At 48.2% G+C, this 12,680-nt stretch overlaps 1 protein-coding gene across 2 annotated transcripts in view; it reads right to left on the reverse strand.

The window, feature by feature from the left end:
• The window catches only part of MIA3 (MIA SH3 domain ER export factor 3), a 78,033-nt gene that overhangs the window by 47,628 nt on the left and 17,725 nt on the right, over positions 1-12,680 (reverse strand). For both annotated transcript variants that reach the window (XM_083175595.1, XM_083175596.1), the window contains exons 5-6: positions 11,389-11,610; positions 11,147-11,277 (exon numbers count right to left, since the gene is read on the reverse strand). In XM_083175595.1, the coding sequence (XP_083031721.1) occupies positions 11,147-11,277; positions 11,389-11,610 (353 nt within the window). The remainder of the gene's footprint in view (positions 1-11,146; positions 11,278-11,388; positions 11,611-12,680) is intronic.

A 12,680-nucleotide genomic window follows, 5' to 3' on the forward strand; every position in this document is an offset into this window, starting at 1 on the left:
GAATGAGCACTATTTACACATACTTGTGCCCCAGAACCGGCCGAGATGAGCTTGTGATGCTGCAATCGCTCAGCAGAGTGCTGTAGCCTGTCCTGAGGACACTGGCACCTCTCCTCTAATCACATGACAGGCACAGACACTCCTCTCTTTCCTCTGGGCGGTAGGACAACATGGCTGAAGCCTGTCCTGAGGACACTGGCACCTCTCCTCTAATCACATGACAGGCACAAACACTCCTCTCTTTCCTCTGGACGATGGGACAACATGGCAGCAGCCTCTCCTGAGGACACTGGCACCTCTCCTCTAATCACATGACAGGCACAAACACTCCTCTCTTTCCTCTGGACGATGGGACAACATGGCAGCAGCCTCTCCTGAGGACACTGGCACCTCTCCTCTAATCACATAACAGGCACAAACACTCCTCTCTTTCCTCTGGACGATGGGACAACATGGCAGCAGCCTCTCCTGAGGACACTGGCACCTCTCCTCTAATCACATAACAGGCACAAACACTCCTCTCTTTCCTCTGGACGATGGGACAACATGGCAGCAGCCTCTCCTGAGGACACTGGCACCTCTCCTCTAATCACATAGCAGGCACAGACACTCCACTCTTTCCTCTGGGCGGTAGGACAACATGGCAGCAGCCTGTCCTGAGGACACTAGCACCTGTCCTCTAATCATATGACAGGCACAAACACTCCACTCTTTCCTCTGGGCGGTAGGACAACATGGCTGAAGCCTGTCCTGAGGACACCAGCGCCTCTCTTCTAATCACATGGCAGGCACAGACACTCCTCTCTTTCCTCTGGGCGGTGAGACAACATGGCTGAAGCCTCTCCTGAGGACACCGGTGCCTCTCTTCTAATCACATGGCAGGCACAGACACTCCTCTCTTTCCTCTGGACGATGGGACAACATGGCTGCAGCCTGTCCCGAGGACACCGGCGCCTTTCCTCTAATCACAAGGCAAGCACTAACACTCCTCTCTTTCCTCTAGACCAGTGGTTCCCAACCCTGGTCCTCAAGTACCCCCACCAGTGCACGTTTTCCAGGTCACCCGGCAGGTGCACTCATTATTCAGGCACATTTGAAAAGATCTACAGGTGGAGCTAATTAGGTCACTTGTGATTCTGTGTGGAGACCTGGAAAACGTGCACTGTTGGGGGTACTTGAGGACCAGGGTTGGGAACTACTGCTCTAGACCCTTGATGGCTACCCTTGACACTCCAGCTGTTGTTGAACTACACATCCCAGCATGCTCTGCTTCAATTTTGCTATTTGGCCATGCTAAATCTGATGCAGAGCATGCTGGGATGTGTAGTTCAACAATAGCTGGAGGGTCAAGGTTAGCCATCAAGGCTCTAGACAGTGGGACAACATGGCTACAGTGAAAAAAGTCCAAAGACGTTTCCCCCGTCTCCTCGTCTGGACGGCATTGCTATTGGTTATCACAGCTGCTTAATTGTGACAATTTAAATTGTTGCACTTTATATATAAATCCAATTCAGTGGAGGAAATCCTCAGTGCAGCTGCAGTGTATAGGTTGTCACATACATAATATACAGGTATGGGTGATAGGGTTGACATACATTAGGTCATCAATGGCAAGGACGATATGAGTTTTTCACTTTTTTTTGCATGGAATTTTGACGCAAGTCGGCATAGACATCGTATCATTGTACCGCGTAATGCTTTGGGCACTATTATATTATCCTTCCACGCCATAGTCAGCAGAAGTTGGCTCCAAATTTTTTTTTAAAAACTCATGTTGACCTTCCCATTGTCGACCTAATGCTTGTGCCGACCTTAGCCATGTTATCCCATGTGTCGACCGAAGCCCTGTCCATTGTATCCAATAATATGCAGCACTGCACACATATAAATACCAGATAACAGAATGGACAATCATTTCAGTAGCCCAGCGAGGGACGTTCCGAGATTACTCCCATGGGATCAGTAACAGCGATCTGCAATCATGTGATGAACACAACAGATGCCAGGTATACAAAATATAGTTTAAGTTGTAAATGCCCTTTGTTTATGTCAATGAGCAAATACAAGTTTTTCTATTTTAGCTTCTACCACCTATTAACAGCGCACACACACACACACACACACACGCGCACACACACACACACACACACGTGGAAATGCTGTAATCTGTCCCAGTAATAAGCAGATAATACAATGCACTTTGAGTAAGGTTATATCTGTCCCACTATCCCTCCATACAGATAATATTCATATACTAACCTGGAGGAGTCTGGTGACCACAAACGTGTATAGAGTGGGGAGGGTTCCCAGCACGCCCGTGTCTGGTCCCACGCCCAGCGGTGGGGTGGTGAAGGATGAAGGGTCTTCTTGTTCTATGTCATCCATGACGGGCGGGAGAAACCAATTTTCTCTGGGCACCTGGTTAAGTGATGGTCTCCCCCAGAGACCAGCACAATGTGATTACAAGATCCACAGCCAAGACACGTTGTAACACCAGCGGACATGCACGGATCACTACGGCCAATCAGCTTCCTTGCACACACGCACGCTCTTCAGGCCATTCATACAATCTAACTATGAAATCACTGCATGGAGAATTCACAGAATTGGTCCGGATAGGCTGTAGCATTTTTTGGGAATTCCAAGAAACAGAACAGATAGATAGATGGGATCTGTTAAATGCTTAACTAACTTAAAAAATAAATCAATTCTGAACTACCACCAAACCAGCAGGGTCCTCATGCAGGGTCATACGCTGCTCTACGCATACCACGTAACACAAATAAAAAAATCTATATATTTATGGTTTAACTACACAAACTGCTGATACTACTGTAAAAGGCGACATAAGTTTTCAATTATCACACTCCTAATGGAGACTATAATCAATGTAACCAAACGCTGCTGTGACTGCCTAGTATCTGGGCCAGCAGCACCTGCAATTAATGACTTAAGATCCTACAGGAATCGCAGAGGCAATCAGCAGAGCTCCCAGCACAACAAGGCAATCAGCAGAGCTCCCAGCACAACATACTGCAAGCACCCCCCACTATTATATACTTTACATCGCTGACAGCTCATTACACGCCAACATCACTACACAGCACAGAACACACATTCAGGTCACTGTTCACACACACACTCCTTACTGACATGCCACATAGGTACCACGCACAATGTGCCCACAGCACAGCTCTCTCTAGAATAGTGCAATCATATCCATATACCTACTTGTATACTCTCCTTTACATACTGCAAAAATACCACTATCTATACTCCCCTCTAGGTGATGCAATGTCCCCTCTAGGTGATGCAATGTCCCCTGTAGGCCCCCTGGTATATTGTGTAGTTCACCCTGTACAGTACAAGGCCCATATGTGTAGTATAAGTCCCCCCCCCCCCAACACATATACACACACACCCCCACTCCGTATAGTGTGTAGCCCTCTGTATAATATAAGGCCACTTGTATAGTGTGTTGTCCCCTCTGTACAGTATAAGCCTCCCTGTATAGTCCCTTCTTTATAGTATAAGTCCCCTTGTATAGTGTGTAGTCCCCTCTGTACAGTATAAGTCTCCCTGTATAGTCCCCTCTGTACAGTATAAGGCCCCCTGTATAGTCCCCCCTATATAGTATAATAAGGTCCCCTGTATAGTGTGTAGTCCCCTCAGCCCCACCTGTATAGTCCCCACTCCCTGCATGGCACAGTCCCTCCACCCCATACAGTACCCTGTATGGAACCTGCCACTAAACAATACTGCTCATACATTACCGGGTGTTCCCCACCTGCAGCCCACACCACACACCGTCACCCGCCAGCATATCACCCCCTGCAGCCCTCACACCTAGCGCCCTCTCACCCGCCGCAGCCGCTGCCTCAGCTGTTCCGAACTTCTCCCCTGTCATAACAACACGTCAGCACCCGGATGCGGAGACGTCAGCACCCGGCGACTGACGGAAACGCACAGCAGCCCGGCTGCCCTGCTTCTGACAGGAGCCCCGCCCACCCGCGCTGCTCGCCAGGACTTGTAGCGTCAGCTGCTGCCGCCTGTGGTCGCTGACTGGTACTGACACTGACAGTGCACAGTTCAGGCCTCGTATGCTGGGAGATCCCTGCACATACAGTGGCGTAACTATAAATTTTGCTCCCCCCTGCCAAAAAAGTTACTGGCGCCCCCCCCCTACACACACACACACACACACACACATAATGCCCCTCACACTATACTCCACATATCGTAATGCACATTAGACTATACACTGCACTATACGATACACACCGTAATGTCCCTTACACTATACGCCACACCATATTGCCACTTACACTATGCGATACACATGGTAATGCCCCTTACACTATACAATACACATCATAATGCCCCTTACACTATACGCCACATATTGTAATACCCCTTACACTATACACCACCACAATCCCCCTTGGAATATACGCTGCACTCCATACTGCACTTTACACTATATGCCACATGCCGTAATGTCACTTAATCTGTATATATATATATATATATACATATACATACACACACTGTACACACACGCAGAGGTACCAGAATACTCACCAATTTATTTTCTAATCAGGTAGCGGAGCTGAGGGGACCAGGTTTATAAAGATGGCTTCTTTGTGAATGGGGGGGGGGGGGTGGGTGGGGTGGGGTGGTGAAGGCAGGACTCTTCGTTGCTACAGTATATGGCAGCCTGTGTGCGGAGCAAGGAGCAGGACATGGGCAAACGCAGAATTTCTAAAGGGGGGGTTCCAGATGGGATGCGGTCAGGACTTTACCAACTCCAACATCCCAGCTGCCATAAAAACACAGGCACTGGAAGAGTTTAGGATGCTGAATCATAAGTACTGGGATAAGTACATAAGTACTGTTTGCAGAGGTGCGTCAGGGGATAGGTTTGGGCACTAGTGGGGGGGATGACAACTAAGGGTTAGACTGTGCTTACAAGGTGGGGTTAGGGATAGGCTGCGGGAAACCCTGCCTCGATTCTCCATATCAGGATGTTGTATTTATCCCAGATATGTGCTGTGTGTGTATGTATATGTGTATATATATATATATATATATATACACATATATATATATATATATATATATATATATATATACACACACACACACACACATAGATAGATATACAAACACACACTGATAGATATACACACAAAGGAAAGGGTGACACTAAGATGAGTGACACTTTGCACTCTAACCTGCTGCTGCTGAAGTCGTTGTGAAGTCTGTCATGCAGCAATCTGGCTGCTGCCCTCCCAGGCCGCTGCCAAGTGAGTGACAGGCAACTTCAGGGGAGAAGTTTCTATGCTGCCGATGTCCCCCTGCTTCTACTTCCAGGTGAGAGCCGCTGCGTGATCAGTGCCTGCCGCTCCCAGTGTCAGAGAGAGATCTTCAGCTCTCTGGTCCTGCGGAGCCGCGCGATAGGCAGGTGAAAGGACGCCTCTGTCTCTGCCCCGCTGCGTGCGCCTGAGGCGGGGGGTGGGGGGCAGCGAGCGGCCAGCACACTGATCGCGCGGCTATCTGGCTCCTGTATGCGGGCTACTCCACAGTATGCCGCCTCCCGTGCTCCCGGCAGGCGGCACACAGCGGCAGCATGTCGGATGATGATTGTGGGCGCCCATGCAGTCCCCGCTGCCGCTCTCTCCCCCAAGCGGCAGCGGGGGCTGCCTTACACTAATTACGCCACTGTGCACATACTTACTGTATAAAGACAGTATGTACTACCGGTAAGTATGTGCTGCTGCAGGCGGGAGCCCTCTTCATGACCTGGGTCTGCAGTCAGACAGAATATTATAGTATGTCTTCTAAAACATTGCTCAATGTTCCCTCATGCATTGTGCACTGTGATCCTGCCTTTGCCTCACTTCATCATCCATTTGCCCCTGCTCCACCTCTGTATTACTGCACACTCCTGTTACTTACTACTGTGTGTATTTATTACCGGAGCTAGTATTTCTACACATTCCATGCATAGCTTAGCATATGTCTGCCAGCACTATTCTATACCTCACCCCTGGGTCTCACTCCCCCACTGGAATGGGATCATTGGGTTGACCAAAAGATGGTCCACATGGGCAAAGGTCGACAGGCGTCTAGGTTGACATGGGACAAGGTCGACAGGCATCTAGGTTGACATGGGACAAGGTCGACAGGCATCTAGGTTGACATGGGACAATGTCGACAGGTGTCTAGGTCGACACAAGCAAAAGATCTACATGGGGGTTTTCACTGTTTTTTTTACCCGAATGTCGACATAGACACAGTGTTATGTGCACCGCGTCCAATCGCCATGCTTCGGGTACACTATTTTATTCTCCCACCACGCCCTAGTGGATGGCAGGGCATGAAATACCACCTGTCGGCTCAAAATACCCAATGTCAACCTAACCCATGTTGACCTAGACACCTGTCGACATTGACCCATGTTAACCTAGACACCTGTCGACCTTCCAGTATGTCGACCCAACGGTGTGGACCTACCGACCGTACCCCCCCCCCCACACACACACACACACACACACACACACACTTGCATCAGTCTCTCCATCCACTCTGTGTTGCTGTGTTGCTCTGTGTTGTGACTTCTCTAGCCCAATGTCCCCACACTTTAACCCCACCACTTTCCCTTCTTACCTCTGGCTCCCCCCACTACTTCCAAAACTAAGACATTGATCCAACCTCATTCTCCTTGTCACTAGAATCCCTACTCTCCCATATCCAAGCTTCATCATGTAGGACAGATCCCTTATCGGATTCAGTATTGAATCCCGGCGTTCAGAATCCCGACGCCGGAATCCCGACAGCCGAAATGCCGACAAGGGGGGGACGTGGATCGCCCCCCCTTGCGGGCTCGCTGCGCTCGCCACGCAGCGGGCCCGGTGCCTCGCTACGCTCGGCACACTAATTTATTCTCCCTCCAGGGGTGTCGTGGACACCACAGGAGGGAGAATGTGTCGGCATTTCGGCGGTCGGGATTCCGGCGTCGGGATTCTGAACGCCGGGATTTTAACTGCATCCCCCCTTATCTATGCCAAAAACTAACCTGCCCCTATCACCTCAGATCCAACTCTGGCACTCCTAACTGACCTCCAAAAATATCAACATGCATTGGGTCGGCCACTTAAGGCCAACATGGCTTAGATTGACTCCTGGTCAACCCAATGCATGTCAAACTAAAGAGTCGACCTAGTGACCGTATTCACTACGCGTTTGGGAAAACTACGGCTATTTGCCCAATGAGACTTCCAGCGTGCATCGCTGTACTGTCAGATATATTGCTTATGTGCAAACAATGGAAAAACTGAATATTTTATATAATATGCAATCTTTCTAAGTATAATACAGACATCACAAAAGGACACTAGTCTAGAACACAGCTTCTCTACTTGACATGAATGAACAATCAGTTCCGCCGAAACGAGGTTTATTCAGCAAAATGTAGACTCCAAAGATGCATTAAGGATTATTTAATCATATATACTTTCCTGAAGCCTAAGGCTTAGATTGGCTAATTACAGGTTAATTAAATAAAACTGCTGCCAGGACATCTGGTCACACCGGTGGGACTGGCTCTGTTTAGCATGAGTCCTCTATCCCCTGATGAAAGGCATTAATCCTTCAACTCATTGGCTGCAGACAAACACAACGCATCCGATCCCTAACCTAGTCCACATATGCAAATTCCAAACCACATAGGGGCAGATGTACTAAGCCTTTGTGAGAGATAATGTAGAGACAAATAAAACTACCAACCAGCTCCCAACTGTCATTTTTCCAACAGGCTACTGTGGCAGTTAGGGGCTGACCAGCAGGTACTTTATCTCTCTCCATAGCTTAGTACATAACTCCCGCAGCATCTTACTTATAAGACCAGTAATTAGCAATGTTACATAATAAGAAGCCCACACGTTTCTACCTTACACAGCCTGCTGGCATGAATGACTACTGCATAGTTCCCAGTCACAGCGCACTAGGCATGTGTCTTCAAACTGTGGCCCACCAGATGTTTTGGAACTACATGTCCCAGCATGCCCTGACAGTTTTGGCATTCTCTTATAGGAAAAAATGTGGCAATGCATGTTGGAACATGTAGTTTAACAACATCTGGAGGGCCACAGTTTGAAGACCCATGCACTAGAGGATCAGAATTGTTCTCACGGCACCCCAAGGCTAAAAGTTTCTTATTGTGAATTTTAGAAGAACATAGTACAATGAACTAATGTGAAAATGTGATAAAATCCAGTTTTCGGGGTTTATACCGCATTTTCGTATGCACTAAAACCCATCCGCTGTGGGAGGCATTGCCAGAAAAAGCTGTTGATACTCTGTAGAAGCCTATGGGCTTCTCTCCGCAGCACTGTGTGAGCGATCCATTATGGATCCCTCCCAGCATGCCCCGTGGCTGGCGCTGTCACTATACATCCAACCCCGTGCCACACTGAGATCACTACTACTCCCTACAACATGGGGCATCTTACCGCTGGCATTGTCTGCTGCTGCCTGGCCATGGAGTCGTTGGCTGCTGCTTCTGTCTCCCAGACAACAAGCGGGTGGGGGGTGGGGGTACAGGTACAGCTGATGGAGGGGAGGCGTTGGCTATGGCCGTTACATTAAGGTATGGGTGCTGAGGGGTGGAAGCTCCTGCTTGGGGGAGAGCGGGGGCCTTTACAGTTATGGGTCCCGCTCCTCCTGTTGCCAGCGCTGCTGCTGCCTGTCATTCACTGTGAGAGGCGCAATCAGCGGGAGTCAGCAGCAGCACACAGTAGCAGCGAGGCGAAGCAGGGAGAGAGCCTCTGCAGTCTGCGGACTCCCTGCTTTATAGAAGTTAATTAGTGGGTAGCGCTGGCAGCAGTAAACGAGGAACAGTCGCATAACTAATGAGGGTGTAGTGGGATTGCTTTTGGGTCCCCCAAGCCGCCGGGCCCATAGCAGCTGCACCCTCCATAGTTATGCCACTGCCAGCACCCAGTTTGGGAAGCACTGCACTACAGCATTATTATAACCAGATGCTACACAGATGCTGCAATTCCAATATACAAATCTAGATGTAGAATACAAAAAGAAAAAAAAGTTCAAAATAATTTTGCCCTACAGTAATTCTTCTGTCTGGGAAAGTAGATGTCACATAATTTATCAAGCAATAAAGAGACATTTTTCCCCCTGGAACTCAAACATTTTGCAAGCGGCAAACCGTCAACCTTCTTGTTTCCCAAAATAAACCCAAACCAATATCAGCAATGTACTGTGACAACCACCAAGTCATAGCAGTCCCATTAGGTGCCATTCTGCACACTTCGTTAGCAGGACCATATAGGTGACCGTTAGTGAGAGGAAGGAAAGCGCTGGATGCTTTTAAAAAAAGTGTCAAATGGCTGATTTGTGTACAAGAAAGTAAAAACCTTATGGATTTTGTTAAAATACAAAGGAATTCAACAAATAAAAACAAAAACAAGCAATAAAAAGTGAAATCGTGATTTTGGGTTATTTGAGACAAACTTTCAATGTTTAAAAAGCAGTTATTTTTTTAAATTACGTAAATGCTTTCATTAATTGCCCGATTAGTGAATAGGCTAGCGGCATCATATCTAGCATGCGTGGGTGCCGCCAAAGGGGAGAGAAATCATGAGATGGTTACTGATCATGGAATCATTTCTCTCCCCTTCCTTAATAAAAGTCATTATAGACTGATTGCCGAATACAGGGCGGGTGCCGACGTCATGTGATTTCACGAGCAGGCATCGGCCCCCATGTGTTCCCAGGGGAACGCCCAGCCTTTCCATGAAGATGCCTATAAAACAATGGGCATTCTCCTGCGCCGGCCTGGTGTCCTTCCCCTTCCCTCTTCTGCCTGTGTGAGCCCCCCGGTGAGTGTGATACTCGCTGAAGGCACGCACACAGGGGTACTGCAAATGCGTATATCCGCACATGCACAGACCCCCTCCACCGGAACCAGACCAAATTCAGCCCCATTCTGAATTGAGCTCTAAATTTGGCGTGCATAATCTACAAAATACAGTAGATTTTGTGATAATTTGAGGACCATCTAGGAGGCACAACAGGTCATTCACCCACCATATCCATTCCACTGGACTTAGTGCTCAACGGACTCCCTGGTCCAACCTGCCGGCGCCCTTTCTCCTATCCACTCTAGGGACACTGACCTTGCCACCCAGGAAACACCGACAGCAGACCGGCCCTGTCCCGGCCTCCTGTCTGCAGCAGCTGGTCTCATTCCAGCTCAAAGCACTGCCCCCCCGCCCATGCCGCCTGAATTCCTCCAGCGGCTGGCTCATTGGACCATAGCCTGCGGTGCTCACCAATACAGCCCCGCACGCCTCCCGCCTGCTCACACACCTATGAGCGAAACGGTGGAAGACAAAACCGTATAGGAGCCACAGATTTCCCTGTTTGGGAAAACAGGAGTTAAACCAAAAGGGATTATATCCTCATCCGCATCCATCAGCGAAATCCTTTACAGCAATCTTAAAGGCAGCAAGACCTAATAGAGTGCAGGTGAGCACATATAATATAAACACCCAACATTCATAGATTTGGTCAGCGGAATACCATTTTCCTAGGCTGCCCAGCTTACCAGGATATCACAATTGAGGGTGACTATTCGTTTACTCTATGTTCCGTCATAAGCACCTTTTAAATAAAATCTGAACGGTCAGCCAAGTACCCAATAACCTCATAGGAATATACATGAACATATATCTCTACTGTACATTTAGTTTTTAATTAAAAACTTCCAAATGCCTAATTAGTTGGCAAGGGGTTCTGAAACATGTCCCAACATTTTTACCTAAAAAAAAAAAAGTAATTTTTCCGACCTTTTTACCCCCTTAGGGATGCCCCAATGTGATATTTATTTAATACGGGCTGATTGTGACACACATACAGTCTGCCACCTGTTCATGGACTGCAATTACAGGATACTCTGTGACCCCAAAACCTCAACTCAAGAGACAGAAGATCTTGCTGGGATAGCTGGGCAGAGCAATTCACATAAATGCCACCACACCTGATGCCCTGGTGGGCTCTGCGAGGGCACCTTTCAGAAACACCACCACAAGGCAACGCTGTGCAATGCCAGCACTGTGACACTTACCAGCCGTGCAACCGGAGTGAACGATTTCTCAGCTGCAAGAGCGGCGCTGCCCACCGTGGAGAGGATCTGTGACACATACAGGGGCTGGGATTCGGGCTCGGCCGTCTCAGCCCCGGCTTCTGTGGTAGCAGCTGCAATACACAGACACAAATCCAGTTACACATCTAACAATAGCAGAAGCTGATTGGTTACTAAAGCTCCCCTATGGGAGTGCCGATGCTGATGTCACAGATGGACCTCACCTGCATCAGGCACCTCCTCATCTTTGGCCACTTCTCCATCAGTGCCATCTGTGGGTAACTCCTGAGGGTCCTCCAGTACAGCAGCTTGAAGTTCAGGTGGTGGCTCTGGCTCTGCTATCTCCTCCACTTGTGGTTTAGGTATAGTGACATCTTCTTCCTTTCTGTCCTGTTCAGGATCCGGCACATTCACCTCCGAGTTCCCTTCCTCATTATGTGGCCTGTCTACGGGGAGCATGGAATTGGTTGGTACTTTATTTTACTCAACTTTATCAACATCCAAGACTTTGTACATCTCCCCTATAGTGAGATATGTGTGAACCTCCCCATCCTACATGTCCCTTAAGGTGCCCATACACTGTGCGAGGGTGCAGTGCGATGCACGCTTCCACGGGCATCCCATCGCACAGAACATAAAGTCTGTGCAGCCCGTGCTTTTTGAACTAGGTCCCGATCGCATGCAATCTATTTCAAAACGCACAGGAATATTATACCATGTATGGGCACCTTTATGGTGAGATAGGCGTGAACCTATCCATCCTACATGTCCCTTATGGTGAGATAGGCTTGCACCTATCCATCCTACATGTCCCTTATGGTGAGATAGGTGTGCACCTATCCATCCTACATCTCGCTTATGGCGAGATAGGGGTGCGCCTACCCATCCTATGTGTCCCTTATAGTGAGATAGGGGTGCACCTACCCATCCTACATGTTCTTCATGGTGAGATAGGTGTGCACCTATCTATCCTACTATTCCCTTATGGTGAGATAGGTGTGCACCTATCCATCCTACATGTCCCTTATGGTGAGATTGGGGTGCACCCACCCAACTTACATGTCCCTTATGTTGAGATAGGGGTGCACCCACCCATCCTACATCTCTGTCAGAGTTCTTACTGTATTAATTGTACAGACCATTAGAAGCATGTTACGTTCTGCTTGCAGCATGCTAGATGTGCTGTTCAGCAAACTCATTTCCTGAGACATAGAACCTTTCCCAGATAAACAAGGGGGGTGTTGCATAGCTCCCAATAAAAATAATAATAATTATATATATATATATATATAAATATAAGTTTGTTTAGCAGGATGGCACTCAACATGTGGTTAACAGATCTTCGGTGCCAGGAACTTAATCATATAATAAAGAGCACTTACCCCCTTCCTTTGCAGGTGAGGATTGAACCGGCACACAAATGTAGAAGTGAAAAAAAAAGCGTTTTAATGTACAAGCATAATTTGCACAGACAGTCAGCTGTAACCTAACAGCTGTTTCAACCACTTCCTAGTCC

The sequence above is a fragment of the Crinia signifera genome, chromosome 3 (assembly GCF_055691185.1).
Source record: "Crinia signifera chromosome 3, ASM5569118v1, whole genome shotgun sequence".
Taxonomy (NCBI): domain Eukaryota; kingdom Metazoa; phylum Chordata; class Amphibia; order Anura; family Myobatrachidae; genus Crinia; species Crinia signifera.